Below are 16,250 nucleotides of genomic sequence, written 5' to 3' on the forward strand. Positions count from 1 at the left end.
GTTACTAACAAGTTCATAACTGTGCTGTCTATAACGCCATTCTAGATCCATAGATGGACTGTAACTCTGTGCTCATGTATCAGTCATGAAATTCACATCTGAACGGTGTAGTATAAAAAGTTGACATTCACAATGACAAAACTGATATAATGCTGACATTGACAGAATGTCCACATTGTAGATGTACACTGTTGACAATGAGCTTTTACATTCACTTTGAATGTAAGTCTGAGTCCTAACCCTAATATTCTGTGTTGACATTATTGCTGTCAACATTCACAATTGCAACATTATGGCTGTCCTAGGAGAAAAAGTGGTCAAGAACCCCCCATTCTTCACACCAGACCACATAAGGACACCAGATGTAATTATAATGAGCAGACGTAACTGGCTTGTGAGCTCTGAAGCCAGTGGAAACCACAGAGTCTGAAATTCCGCTATGTCTAAAAAAAGTGGCAACAACATCCACGCCACAAAACGCAGAAGCTTTAAGTCAGAGAAGACGAACTGACCTAGAAGCAGGAGGTTCGGGCAAAATGGTAGTAGCCAGGGATCTCTGACGAGCATTTGGAGTTTTGAGAACCAGGCTCAATGGCCAGGTTGGAGTTGCAAAGAAAACAGTGTCCACCTCTCGCTTGACACATTTGAGAACTAGCAGAAGAAAGGATTATACAAGATCGTACCTCCAAACACCGTCAGAGTGCTTACTGTGTGTCAGGCCTGCGCCAACATAATGACTAGCAAGTGGGAAAATCCCACGACTGAAGGTCCCTTTTTTCAAGATGAGGGTCCTGACAACTGAGAAGTCGGCCTCCCAGTTTACCACTACCTCGAAGAACGCCCCAGAGATCGCCAAAACATGTTTCATCTGTCCTCTGATTTGAACTCAGGACTGCTAAACACCGGATACTGCGCCTTAGTCTTTTGAGCCACAGTTGCCTTGCTGCAAGTTCCTGTGACTGCGTGTCCTTCCTTGAAGGATAACAAACTCAACGGCCGCGGCAGTGTCTCACAGGATCCGAAAAGGCCACCTTCGAGAAGGGAGGTAACTCCCAGAAGAGCCTGAAGATAAAATGGAGTTCCATCACTTTCATCTGGAGCGACGCCTCGAGAAGTGACCATCGACCTTGGAAGTGATTGTCCAGACCAACCATTAAGCATCTGGAGCATGTTAGCCAAGGCGTATCACTCTAGCAAGGAGGGAAAACAGGTAAGTGTAAACTATGAACACCTATGTAGATATAACTCCCCAAGGAGATATAAGCGCATTGAAGGATTGGCAGACTAGGTCTATCCGACATAGAAGGAAAGAGAACCAGCAGTATACCAAATAACAAACTAACATATAATAACTAATATTGTAAGTTACGTACATTAGGTCAGTGCAAAGCAGCGTTAATGCTTTTGTTCTGGCTCGTCTTTCATGGAGAAGGAAGTATTGAATATAGAACAAAACCTCTAGGGTTTAGAGCCAAACTGAATAGGAAAAGAGGTACCCTCCTGGGACAGATGTCTGTCAGTACAGCTGTTAAGGTGTCATTTCAAGAGTGCGCTGTAGCACAGTGAGCCTGTTACTCTTCTGAGACAAGCGCGCCTACTTAGAAAAGTGGAGGTGGAGGGCCGCAGGATAGTATCTCAGACCCCTGCTAATCAGGAGAAGAGATTCATACTGCTGGCATCAGGTCCTGCGGTGGCAAGGGCTCAGCCTCTATAATGGGCTGCGGTGTGTCCCTCCCTGAGTTAGTGCCAGGGTGCCTGGGACCCAGACACTCACTCTTTATTAGTGGCGGCGGGTCCTCCTGATGCCTCCATGTAGAAGCCTGACAGATGCAGCAGTCTGTCAGCCTGTCCTCAATGCTGTGTGAAGCTATAAATAATAAAATAAAATTAAAATAAGTTTGGGCTGAGCTCAGCCCAAAACTTAGGGGCTTCTGGGGGATAGAGGGGGATGAGTCACTCTCACTTAAAGATTTAAAGTGCCAGCTCCACTCATCCTCCTGTCTATACCTCAGTGTCTTGATCTACAGTGTCCCCTGGTGGATGAAGGAGAAAGAATGAAACCACAGAGGCCCCCCCAATATCCTGACACATTCAGACGGACTGTAATCTGCACATTCAGTCCTTTGCACTAGCAATGCTTTTAAAAACATTAACCATGTCCATGCACTGGTAATTACAATACCCTGCACAGACCAATGTTTCACTTAAATCATCTTTATATTTTATCAAGTAATCTTTTTTTGAATTTTTGTTTTGTACACAACATTAAAATATGTATTGCAACAATCAAAACATAGTTGGTATCTTTTAAAAAAAAAATAAAAAAAAAAATTAAAAACAAATAATATACTTTGAGACACGCGATCAAATGGACTGATACGAATGGACGTTTGAATGAGTGTTGGTCTGCAAGCACAGAATTCAGTAATATATGAAGTAGAGCTTACAGTATAAAATTAAGCTGCTGCTGTACACATTGCAGAGGTATGCTGTGCATTTTTTTGATTATGAAACAAATTTGTTTTCAATCTTACTAGTCCACTAATTAGGAGAGGCAGTGTCGAAAAAACTCATGAGAAAGGAAAATGTTTTTTTAATGCAAGTGATACAAATATAATAATACATTGTGGGCCTCCTTTAAAGATCAAATCAAATCCTACTAAAGGGTACAAATTTGTACCTGGACAAACCATGTAACAATGCAAGGGGTGCAAATGCTGTGGGGTTTTTTTCCGCAGGGAGAGCACTGGTTGCCTTTACCTGTAGCATACAAATACTGGACAGCTTTATTTTAGCACTGCAAACTAGTGTCAAGCTAGAACGCCCCCATCTCAACTGTAAAGCTGAACACAAACTGTAGGGTTAGGCACCCCCCCATGTGGGTTAGGGTGCGGGAAAAGGGTGTTAGGTTTAGACTCCCCTGGGGGGACTTAGAGTTAGACACCACCACCCTGGGAGTTTTATGGTTGGGCACCAGCAAAGGAGGTTTAGGTGGGACAGGGGAGGGTTAAGGATACTTACCACCCGCCTCTCATCTCCTCCTGTTGGGCTTTCACTGTCTGGATTTGAGCCGCCAGTATTTCAATCCCATTCCATATATTCACATACGTGTGTGTACATATATAATGTACACACACACCATGCTCTCGGATGGCTGAGTGACTGATAGGTGGAGGTTCAAAGTGCAATAGGGAGGCAGTTGTACAAGTGTTTACAATATTACCCAAAGGGTCCCTTTTCCACTGCTGCAAATACCCGGGTTATTGCCGTGTCAACCTGGGTTGCGACTCAGTGGAAAAGGCTCCTAGGAGCAAATTCCGGGTCGATTTGACTCTACATTTCTTCCTCAGTCTCGAGCAGGGTTTTACAAGTGTAAAACCCGGGTCATGCTCAGTGTAAACAGGTAACCCGGGTTATCTGGCGGGACCCATTTTCAGCATGGTGATTGGATGTAATCGGAAGTTGTCATCGGGGAGGGGGAAATTACAGCCTCAACATATGGTCTGGACCATTCAGGTGTTTTTTTTTTACCCCATCCCCGCTTCAAACGCGGAGGCTGTAATCTCTCCCTACCTGTGTTCACGGTAACCTCAGACAGCCACCCAAAAGGACACCCCCTTCCCCCTCCTGAAGGACACCCTCTGGTCTGGTTTGCGGCGCTTGGTGATGACATCATCTCCAAGGGCCGACACTGCACCTGTGTGCAGTGTAAGAGGCAACGACTTGGGATATTCTCGGGTCAGCGCTGCAGCAAAAACCTGGTAAATCCCGGGTTTGACCCGTCTTGGAACAGTGTTTCGTTGCAAATAAAGAGGAATTGGCTACAAAAGTAGAATACTCACTTAGATAGTGAGAGGCAATTTTTGGATGTCTGTGTTTTGCGTTGCTGTCTCAATGCACTGCAAGCCATGAGTTCCATTCTGTCGGTGACGCTTGTATGATTTATTTCTCCCTGTGTTTGTATGGATTTTCCCATTTTGTCTTTTGCCTTCCCTTCTCCCCACAACCCAAGAACAATGACAGGTTAGTGCTTGTTAGTTTATGTATTTTATAGAATTTAGAATGTAAGCTCCACTGGCCAGAGTCTGATTTGAATAATTAAAAAGAAACATTCTATCTAAAGTGTTGCTTAATATGTTAGTGCTACATAAATAAAGGTTAATGATAATGCTATGCATTTGACTCTTTTGATCAGACTACACAGACTTTTTGTGTACCCATTGGTTGTGACAACGCATATTTAGTTGTTTTGCATGTAGATGTGTTACTTGCTTCCAGAAGGTAATTGCTGTTTAATCTTTTGACCCAAATGAATTTAACTTGACTTAGCCGATTTCCTTTTTCAGATGTGTATTTGTGAATTGTATGGTAACAAGCATACATCACACAGCTAGCAGCCTGGGCAAAATATGGACCCAAGGCCCCTGCACTATGAGGCAAAGTCTCATGGTGACTACTACGAGTTCATTGAGTGCTCGACATCTGCTACATGTGGGTTATGCTTATAGAATAGTATTATATTTTATTATGTGTGATATTTAATAGCTAGAACATATTTTCTGGAATTGCATAAATTTGTCTAAATAAAGCGACCGAACTAGAAATTTCTTTGTGTAATAAGTTAAAACAAGTATTTACTTAATTGAATGTTTTAATAAGGAATAACATTGCTTTAATCATCTAGAGGTTGTCACAAGCTTTCATTCTATTTGTTGGTCTCTGATGGTGTAGATAAGAGTTGGTGATGTATATTTCTTTACCTGTAGTTGTCACTTGTTTCTGTCCATTTCTCCATTCCTCAGGTCCTTCTCATTTGTAGGTGCAACTCATGTCACTAGTCTGGAACATCCTGTATTCTTATTCAGAACTGTCATCTCATGGATTTATTCTCTAAACTGTATTTTAATATTTGTTAGTAACTTTTATATTTGTGAATTTAAAGTTGATAATGTTTACATATATTTCTGTTGTTGATAGAGCTGTGTACAAGAGATAGTCTAGATATTCATAATGTCCATGTGAAACTCTCATGTATTTATTAGACTTAAACTCCAATTCTTAATGTTCTCTGAGATTTTCAGAAGTTTTTGTTTCTGTTTCTTGCAGATGAGGGCAGAGAACAAGGAGAGAAGGATGCCAGCAAAATCACAACTTACCCTCCTGGAACTGTCCGCTTTGACAGTGAGCTGCGGGCCGTTCAAGTCAGCTGTGGCTTCCACCATTCAGGTAAAGAGTGCAGTCTGTTATTGTGGTGTTGGCAGGTCTTGCACAAATATGAGATTCCAAATTACAAAGATTCGTTTTTTTCTATGACTTGACAATGAACTGAATCAGATCTTAAAGATATTTATAACTTGTAGCAGGTTCTGAAACATTGCAAGTAAATGTGTGATGATATATGTAACTGAGTATGTTGACTGTTATGTTAATGTGGTTAAAAGAATCCTATTTCACCAATTTACCTACTACAGTGGTTCTCAGACCAGCCTTAAACTAGACTACCCGTAACAGGCTAGGCCATGCTTTTCAAAACCTAGACATGTGCATAGCATGAATATACTTGGCCTGGCAAGTAAATGTTCTCTCTGCTCTCCTACCAGGAACGCCACCTGTGGAAATGTGGGTCTAGTTTGTATTTTAAGCTGATTTAGTAAGTTTAGTATTCTAGAGTGATTATCTTTTGACCATTATGTAAATCTAACTATGAGAAGAATCCTAGATTAGCTTATTTTTTTCTTCATATTTTACTATTTTTAATTTTTCACATAAAAAAAGATTGTTTATTTTATTGCGCTACCAAAGAAAGTGCTTTCTATTTTCACATTATAAATTAGCTTGTGTGTGGACTAAGGACCTATGTGATCTATAGATTCAGTGGGATGCATTTGAGTCCATAGATCACAAAATGTCAAAATGGTACTGAAAGGATGAAAACCCTATTAAAGTTTTGACAATAAAATCAAGAATGATCTTTTTGAAACCCCACAATGATACGTATGCGGGTGGTATTTTGCTTCAATATTTTATATAACTGAACCCAGAACTACTTTCACCATATTGTCTCTCTGTTTGTTGCAGTGGTTCTAATGGAAAATGGTGACGTATACACTTTTGGCTATGGTCAACATGGACAGCTGGGACATGGCGATGTTAGTTGTAGGCAAGTATCAAAAAATATTAAAAATGGTCTTCAGGTAAAAAATTGTAACTTATGGGTGCTTGAAATAAGAATCATGGGTACATATATTGGAAAGGAGGAGAGACTTTTTTCACCCTGCTTTGTTCTGGAACCTGTGTACACTCTGATTTTAGCACAGGGATTCTTATTTTGTGTTCTGCTCTCTGCATGTTAAATGAAGCACAAATCATGATTATTCCCCAGACACTTTTTTTTTTTTTTTTGATTGTAGGGTGGAGATTTGTGAATAAATGTTTGGCCATATCATTTATTGACCTAAAACAGGATACAATATTTGATCTAATTTGGAAAAGTGGCTCAATTGGTTTATAATTAGTGAAGTATATAATACTTGTCACTATTCATTATTTTTTTTCGTTTCTAAAGCACAAATATATTATGTAGCAATATATATGTGATAGTCAAACATATGGTTTGTTAATTTTACAATGCAAGAGATTAGGAGCCCTGCCCATAGGAACTGATAATTAAAAAATAAAGAAGGTACAACTGCATGATTTGAATGGTGCACCTGACACATGTGGCTGTATAGGATATTTAATATGTAAAGTTTTAAATAGTGCAGCAATTTAGTTTTATTTTCTTAGATATCATTGACCTCTCAAATGGACATTTTGTGACTTCAGACTTCAATAATAATATCTGATGCTTCGGTTTCCAGACATTTTTACCTTTTAAAATAAAGATTTTTCCTACCTTTTCACTAGTTCAGGGGTGTGCACACAGAAAAATGTGAATTTTCTATGAAAAAACAATGAGTTTTGAATTGGATTGCAAATAAAATTCGCTGTGTGACCGGCGCACAGGACCCAACTCACACCTAATAACTGGTAATAATAAATAATAGGATTGACCCCAAAGGATGAGGTGACCTTTTCAGACATTAGTCCTAAAGCACAAGTTGGATGGCTGTCACTATGAAACTATGTTCATACAAATGTTCAGTTTGTACCAGCTGCAGATTCATGGCAACAGCAGAGGTATTCATCAATCCAACTAATGGCCGGTTCTTATGATATCAAATTCTGCTTTACATGTGAAAGCAAGTACATGATATATGCTATTAAATGTCCATGTAATATGCTTAAGGAGAGCGTTGCTTTGCATAGATCTTCCTTAAAGAAGGCAATGGATGGTGAGGACACTAGCACTCGTCCAGTTGCAAAACACTTCTTCATCAATGGCGATTATAATCAATAGCTTCTACAGAGGAAGGCAGATTGAATATACTGTCATTCAGAACACTGACCTCTTTGGGTTCTAATGAAGATCAGAATTTGCTTTATTTTTCTGAACAATTCAGATATGTATTTTCTTATAGTGATCCCCTTCAATTTATAGTCTTTCTTCAGTATATGCTTTTAATATTTACGTGATGTTTAATACTTGTGCATGTATAGGTGTAGTTGTGGCTCACATGGACTTTATACTTCACAACCGCTTTACCCAATTTTGGATGTTTTTGTTTACTAATCCGAGTCCAGGAACGATTATGGGGTAAATTTACTAAGCTCTGTGTTTGTCCCATGTTTGTATGTAATTAGGTGAGAAGGAAGAATGAGGTGCGCCTGTTAACCAATCAATACTAGGCTTCCAAACTGGCAGCTCCTAACAAGCAGGATCTTCTACCTGCTGAGTAAGGATATGAACAAAGAAAATGGATGGAGCACTTGTTTGTGAAGAAAAAACAAAAATTGTAATAAAACAAACAATGATTTAATAAATACCAATTTACACTGAGATAATAAAATGAGCAATGGCTCTGTGCATAAATACCAGAACGTCCTTTCCTGTGCACTATGAAAACCAGTAGCTAGTAGATGGAAAAATTGTCCATTTCATGAAGAATTGATAATCCAAATGTCCTGTTACTTTCAATGAAAGCAAACAATGTGTCCTCTTAATAGAGAAATGAGGAAACTGGGATTTATTTTGCCCAGAGAAAAGCGCCAAGGAACATCCTGCATTTATCATACCAGACTGTTTGTGCACTGGAGCTCTGATTGCTACAACCCTATCTGGCAGGGAGCCTGCCGTGACACTGCTATCCAGTCCTTTGCTGGCTGTCATCAACTGACTACTACAGCCAGGAAAAAAGAAAATAGTAAAAAAAAATGACAATACACACACACTATAGAAAGTACAATTTTATTACACACTAAATGCACACACACACACTTACCTTCTCCCTGGTGATCAGTCCCAATTCTCCGGTAGAACTCCATGGTTATCCCTAAGAAAAAAATTTTTTTTTTTTTATATTCACATAACTCCTGGCGTAGGTCTGTCTTCTTCTCCAGTAGAGTCCTGCTAATTGGCTGTGACCCACGTGGCTGTTGCTTCAGCCCAGGCCTGGGGTGTTAAGGGCAGGGGGTACCCCTTTATTGGGGAGGTCCTCACCTCCCCAGGGATCCCTAGCCTGGGCTGACTATGTTGGGTTGTTAATACTTTGGTGGGGGTGACCCGATTAAAGGGTCCCCTGCCTGTGGCATTACACTTTGGCTAGTTTGAGTGCAGTGCTGGTTTTAAAAATATGGGGACCCCCACACCATTTTTTTTTAAAACTAGGACTGGCTCACAGAGCCCAGTGCTGGTTCATAAATTGCGGGGGACCCTTAAACTTCTTGCTTGGTTTTAGAACCAGGATGCTTTCATTTTTTTCATTTTTAAATTAACCCTTTATTTTATTAATTACAGGCACATTGATCTGTGTATGTTTCTGCAAGACACGCTGCTCAGGAAGGGAGTCTATTTGAAAGTACTATTTTTTAACTGGGTTTGCTTAGAATACAAGGCATATTTTAATAATGATTGTTGGTAAATTCCTTGTTGTATTTCTGTCTATGGAAGGTACTGCCATGTTCAGATGATGGTGTATTAATTTCTAGTTGTATTTACGGGTGCATTTAACTTCTGATTCGCTCATGTTCACATACAGAAAAAAACACCAGTTTTTGCCATAGTAAGTTCCTGTGTTTGTAAAAATGGCAAAATACTCCCTTTATTGCAATCTCTGGCAAATACGGAGCTAAAATTATCCTTGCGTGTTCTGATATCTGCTAGCCAGCATGACAGCAGGATGTTAGTGCTTATGCCAGAGGTTCCCAAACGCGGTCATCAAGGCTCCCCAACAGTTCAGGCTTTAGAGAGATCCATGGATGAGCACATGTGATTCAAATCAAATTCACTGAGGTACTAATTAAGTCAACTGTGCTCAACCATAGATATCTCTAAAACCTGAACTGTTGGGGAGCCTTGAGGACCGCATTTGTTTGTGAACCTCTGGCTTATGCAGTAACCTTGATAACCAATTCACAGATTGATTTGATATATCCCCTTTTTGTATTGATTTTTACTGAGACTGAGCAACATACCAGATAAGAGGGGGATGCTACATGGTGTTGGCTATAACCAGCAGACTTTCTCATGTGTATTTAAAGAAGATTTTTCAAATTGAATAAAAACCAAAAATGAAATAGCAGTGACGATTTCCGATAGCTGAAATGTATAGACAACACTAGAGAATGTTACTTCCAGGTAGTTATAATGACTTCCTGTTGGAACACATGCTGGATTTCTGGTAGCGGCTTGGTCCTGACTATGCAGTGTGTGTGTTGCTCCTAGAACGGATTTGTTTAGATTCGTGTATAGGTGAGTACACCCCTCCCCAGTGCCTAACTCTATCCCTCCCCCTAGTCCCGCTACTTACTTTCGGGATACCGGCATCAGGATTCTGACAGGTGTCGGGATTACAGCGCCGGTATTCTAAGCGTCGGGATACTGAATATATCTTGTTCTGATAGTTATTACTGTATGGGCTGGTAATGTGATGGATTACATTTTTTTCTACCTTTTTCATTTAATAAGTGTGCTGCTCATTTATTCATGGGAGTGAACTATGCTGTTTAGGTATAATCTTGCCCCTTTCTTGATGTCAGTATGTTTAATTTTGTCTATTTTATATGTATGTTTGTATGGGTATATGTATGTACATATGCAAGAAAAAGGGTATCCGTTTACATAGGGGTGTACTCAATCCCTTCTTAATCTAAATTCTGTTAAAATAAACTTTTTATTCAATACACTTTTAAAACACAGGTATTGCACCATAATTCTACTTACATTATGTTGTAATTGCTCATGTATTCAAAAACTTTTAATATATACTATATGCCCTATAGTTGAGCTCTTATTGAAATCTAAAATAAAAAATAAAAAAAGTGATAGATTAAAAAACAAGGCTGTGCAGCAGTTGTATTCATAAATTCATGTAGAAAGTATTACCTCTGTACATATGTAACTGTCAGTCTCTGGTATTGAGTAATGGCAATTGTAACAATATAATCACTGGGAACCTGATAGTTACAAAGTAACAGCTACTGTGTTATGTAGCCAATCCTTCACTGTGAACTGAAGAACCTTTTATATTCTGATAAAAATTGGTACCAATTGCACACTACTGGTTACAACCAGTATATTAAAATGAATGAAACTCTAGGACTCCTAGAGTTTCTCATATTCCAGAAAAGGTTCTTCAGTTCTGTAGTATATAGGCTGTATTAATACAGTATAGGGGAAGGCGGGGCTAGTTGTTACAAAAATACAGAAATTCAAAAATCTTTAATCACAACCTCACAGAAAAATTTAGAAACAAAACCGTATTCTTTATTCTGTTTATATTGGGTGTAAGTTACATCCAATAATTATTATTAACAATGAAAAACATGTTTTTCGGAACAAAAATAATCGTAACAACCTACCGCAACAGAGGGTAAGTTGTTACGGGGGTTGGGGCAAATTGTTACAGATAAAATCTATACAAAATCTAAATATAAAAAGTGTTCATTAGAAAACTTTGTACGTTTATCACAAAATCACATTTGGTATATAGTCTGTTAACAATGACATAACTCATCGTCTTCGCTGCTGATTTCTGATTTGCACTTAGTGCAAATAAATGCTCCTGCCTCGCTTCTTACACAAGCAATATGAGCCCACCCACTCCTGGCCAGGTTTCGATAGCAGCCCTACTCTGCTCTGTCTGTGTGTCTCTGCCTCCCTGCTCACAAGGAAGTCGCTCTCCCTTTCTGGGTAAAAAAAAGAAGAAAGGCACGCTGCTCAAATGCAGCGTGGGGCCCCCATCAAGTGGCGCCCCTAGGCACGTGCCTCAAGTGGCGCCCCTGAAATCTGCCACTGACTGTAGGGAACGTTGTTACAAGTAACAACTTCCCCTGATATTGTGTAACAATTTGCCACAAGTGAGGTCAGGGTTTATCACCGAGCACGCTTTCTTCTCCCTTATGCTCTCTAGCTGTATTGAGTGCACATTGTGCATGTTAGGCCCCTCATGTGATGTAATATTATCAGCGCTGAAAAATATTGTGTAGGTTTAATGCTAATAACTTTTTACAATCATGATGAGTAGGAGGAAACCCGGAATCGCTGAAAGGAACTCGCACAAATACACAGAGCATACAAGCTCTAGGGACCTGTTGGGAATTGAACTTCTGACTCTAGCACTGTGTTGCAGCAATGCCATCTGTGTTATTGCGTTGCTCCATTGACACGGCTGCTGTGAAATATGTTGCTGACTTATGGCCACTAGCTGTAGCTGCTCTATTCATTGCATACACATTGCTTTGCTACATTCCTGCAATGTAATCAAGAGCAAATGGAGGTGCAGTAATTCTTAGATGGTTTGTGTAGTTCACTTCTGTTACATAAGTTTTAATGTTTCTCTAAGTGTAATTGGAGACGACCTGTTCTTACTGCACTGATAGAGGTAATTATTATTTTTAAAAGCCCTTGTGGTGCTACCTTTTGGTGCTGATTTGCAGCCTTAGCTTTATGTTTGATCTGATTCCGGCTATGAACTTGGTGCTTACTGCAGAGAAGCCCTACACAGCGCTGGCGGCTGTGCAGGAATCCGGTGTAAGGTTGGGAGTTCTAGGGTACCATCCATGTACCCTCCACAGCTGGGTCCTCGTTCGCGATGCTGGAGGCTATGGTGAGGAAAGGCACTCCCAGACAATGTTTTTTTTCCTAATAAACCGTGATTGGATATGGGACCAGGGCAGTCTAGGTTCCGCGCCAGGTAAGGTTTACAGTGAATAGTAAGGCCCCACTAAAATCTATGATGGCTGCGATCCTAGGACTGGATCCTGCTAGAATTTCTTTGCTCCTTCCTCATGCCACACCTCCATGGAGAGCTGTCACACTGTAAAAGCTCAACGGAAGCAGCAGACATTTGATCACCTCCTGCTTACGATTTTGTACCCTGTCTACAGTGAGGTACTAGGTCTGGAGATTGTTTTTCAAACTAGTTCTTTCCCACTGTGGACTGTGATGTGGGTTCACTTATTCTGATTATGTTCTGCTATTATCCTATGGCTGTTTTCCTACTTTGTCATGTCTGACAAAGGCTGAGAGTGGTACTCCCATTGAGGGAGTTTCATGTCCCATCTGCCACGCCGGTATGACTGGCGCTGCCGCTGTTTGTGCAGCCTTCCAGCTGACTTCTCTGGTGCCATCTGTGTAAGGGTTTTGCATTGAAGTGGCAGAACCAGCCTGGGACAGGCATGGCTCCCAGTGCTGTACCTATGGTTAGAGGCAGCTTTTGGGGATGTCTCAACAGGTTTCCCATATTTCCCAATTGGAGGACTAAATATAAGATTTCTGTGAAATCCTTTTCTTTAGTTACATTGAGGGGGGACACAATGCCCGCTATTTACACTCCTGTACTTTATAGTCCATATAAAGTGGATGTTGTTCTTTTCATCTCCCTGTTACTTTCTCTTATTCCCTCCTGTTATTCTTAGTTAATTGTAGTGCTCTATGCAGTCATGGAACATATTTGCCTGTACTCCTACATCCAATATACCCTAATATGTTCCCATTGCTGCCCCCCCCCCCCAATTGGTTTAAAGAAACTTAATTTAGTATGTAAAGATTATCCTCTTCTTACTTGATGCTTGTTTATTTTAAATAGATTATTAAAGACTTGTTAGATCACAACATGAATGTTAACTTTATGCTATACAATGCATATTAATATGCTGATGATTTGTAGATATGTTTTATATATTGTATGTTTGTGTTTATTTATATAGTGAATAATTTCTCACCTAGGGGCTGTCCATCGTTGGTACAGGCACTGCCAGGCCCAAGTACTCAAGTTACAGCTGGGAGCAACCACACAGCAGTTCTATTAATGGATGGACAAGTGTTCACATTTGGAAGTTTCTCGGTAAGTTAAAAAAAATTAAATAAAACAATTAACAAAAAATGGAGACTGCTGAAGAAATGGAGAGAAAATAGATTGTTAGAAAGTTCGGACAGGTTAATATACACATTGTACTTTTGTACTCGTAAGGTTAACAGCATAATCCTTTGTCTTTTTTTTTTTTTTTTTCTTTTTAATTATTTTGTACTTCATTTACTCCACTTATAAGCCCTTATGGCAAGCATTCTTGTTACCACTTCTTGCAAGCAGAGGTCCATGACTGGATGTGCTGTAAGCTTTTCTTTGTGTTTTATGTGCTAGTCATTTTATCTTCTAATAAGTAACTCGTGTGAGCCTGGACTATGAGTGCTGGCTGATTACTAGACTTTCAGCACTGATCACTGCTTTTCTTTTTCTCTGCATTAAAAACACCATGACATCATACCAGTCATTTTACTTTATGGAACAATAATGTTTAATTGCCAGATTAATAAATCCGTGGATGTTCAAATCAATTAGTGTGTATTCTGAAGGTGTGATTGGTGATGAATTATGGTTGTTAATCCTAGTATATGAATTGTTCCTCATAGAAAGGACAGCTTGGGAGACCCATCTTAGACATGCCTTATTGGAATGCAAAGCCAGCACCCATGCCCAACATTGGCTCAAAGTACGGGAGGAAAGCAACATGGGTTGGTGCAAGTGGAGACCAGACCTTCCTGCGGATAGACGAAGCACTTATCAACTCCCATGTCTTAGCCACATCAGAAATTTTTGCAAGTCGACATATAATAGGCAAGCAGTTGAATGTTTTCTATGTAAATTGATACCACAATGTCTTTAGTGATGAATACTGATTGCTTTCATTTAACGTTCCTAAAATGCATTTACTGTAATATTTCTTAATTCCTTTCCTATTAGAGCTTTCCTTTTGTCCTTAATTATTTTTTTCTCTCAAGTATTTAAATTACGCTATTTTGATCTGGCTAAAATGTTTTACCACTGTTTTTTACTTTCTGCATTGTGTAATCCATTTGTATTTCTAGTTATTGATAACGGACTTAACTAGTAATCCATATATTTATTTACACCATATTAAAAGGAAAAATTGTTGTGGATTAAAGTTTTTTGTTTTTTTGCGCATTCTATTTTTTAACAATGTATCCATTTACAGTTGATCATAAACAATATCTTAAATTGCGTACACACTGTACGATAAAAATGCACGTTACCATGTTTCCCCGATAATAAGATCTACCCCGAAAATAAGCCCTACCCTTACTTTTGAAAAACGATCCAAAATAAGCCCTACCCTGAAAATAAGCCCTAACAAAATCCCCATTTTGTCCGGTCCCTGCCTGCGCTACACTAAAATGCCCCCAGCTCTTCCCCCCGCATGAAATGGATGCTGCTGTTAAAGTTTTAACAGTGGCATTCAATCACAGCTGCAGCGTCTCACTCTCTCACAGTGAGCGCGCGGCAGCTGGCGTGCGTGACATTGTCATTTACAGCAGCGACGGAGAGGAGAGAAAGAGGAAAAAAAATAAAGGTAAGTAAAGAATTGTATTGAATTATTGAAATTGCTGTCAATGTTAATTAAAATAAGCCCTACCCCAGAAATAAGCCCTATGGAGTTTTTCTGACCAAAAAAAAAAAAAAGTGTGTCTTATTATCGGGGAAACACTGAATGAACGATAACGATATCGACCATATCGTATCATTCAGATCGTTAATTTTTTGCTGCCTACCAACCCTCAAACAACCAGCGATGCGTGAGCATGTATGGACGATAACTATATCGACCATCGCCCGTGCATGCATGCTAACCTGTTCGATATCGACCAGGTTACATAGTCGCTGGCCCGTCGGTGGATTGGTGGTGTGCTGGATGAACGATAACGATCATCCAGCACACCATTATCACGGACTGATCATACCATGTGTGCGCACCATTAGTTGTAACAGAAGATAAAGAGAAGGTAAGATGACTTTAGCTTCTGGCAATACAAATAGGTCACCGTGAGATCCATACAACCTTTAAATGAAGTAAATTATAAAGACAGATGTTGACTTTATATAAGCTTAATAACAAAGGGATGGGGTGATGAGAAAGCCTGTACTAAACCACTAAGGAAAGGTTAGCATTCCAATCATCTGACAAACAGCAATCAGACAGAAAAGGAAGAAAGAGTTTACATTATGATTCTGTCTGAGAATAATTTGCAAGTGTGGTGAAAGGCTCAAGAGTTTTAGTAAATCTAGTAGATGCTCACGGGCTATATGGATTACAAGGACATCACGGCTGCGGAGGGTGTCCATTAACTGAGATTGGTACTGTAAATCCGCATACACACTAGACGATTTTTATGGACGATAACTATATCGTTCAACGATATATCGTTCAGTGTGTATGCAGTTGAAGACCAACGATGCACGCTCCCACGGGTCGTTAGTGATGTCTCTTGTCGTCTGTACATGAAGGCCAATCTGACGATATAGTCAAGAATTGCCTATTCAGAGATGTGGTAGGATGACTTCACTGAAAGATATCTTTAAAGATATCTTTCAGTGTACACCCAATATCGTTTGTCCTGCACTACAGAAAGTTCAAGGGAAGTCTTTCACCAATATCGTTCATATAGCACACAGTCTAGTGTGTATGAGCCTTAAGAGATCTAAGTTTCTTTATAACTTAGGTTAAAAGTAATTTTAATGTCTGTAAAGTACTACATCTTTTTATAGTCTACGAGACAGACTCTTAAGCTGGGTACAGACTAGACGATCTTTTAAACGATTTGGCGTTTTCCGACAGATTTAAATGACAAATCG

At 39.6% G+C, this 16,250-nt stretch overlaps 1 protein-coding gene across 11 annotated transcripts in view; it reads left to right on the plus strand.

Annotated features, from left to right (window-relative positions):
* MYCBP2 (MYC binding protein 2) overlaps positions 1–16,250 on the plus strand; it is a 339,358-nt gene that overhangs the window by 108,354 nt on the left and 214,754 nt on the right. For all 11 annotated transcript variants that reach the window (XM_088459230.1, XM_088459176.1, XM_088459189.1 and 8 more), the window contains 4 exons: positions 5,107–5,226; positions 6,079–6,160; positions 13,328–13,445; positions 14,012–14,216. In XM_088459230.1, coding sequence (XP_088315356.1) covers positions 5,107–5,226; positions 6,079–6,160; positions 13,328–13,445; positions 14,012–14,216 — 525 coding nt within the window. The remainder of the gene's footprint in view (positions 1–5,106; positions 5,227–6,078; positions 6,161–13,327; positions 13,446–14,011; positions 14,217–16,250) is intronic.

Source organism: Taudactylus pleione, unplaced genomic scaffold, assembly GCF_031769625.1.
Source record: "Taudactylus pleione unplaced genomic scaffold, aTauple2 ptg000041l, whole genome shotgun sequence".
Classification (NCBI taxonomy): Eukaryota; Metazoa; Chordata; class Amphibia; order Anura; family Myobatrachidae; genus Taudactylus; species Taudactylus pleione.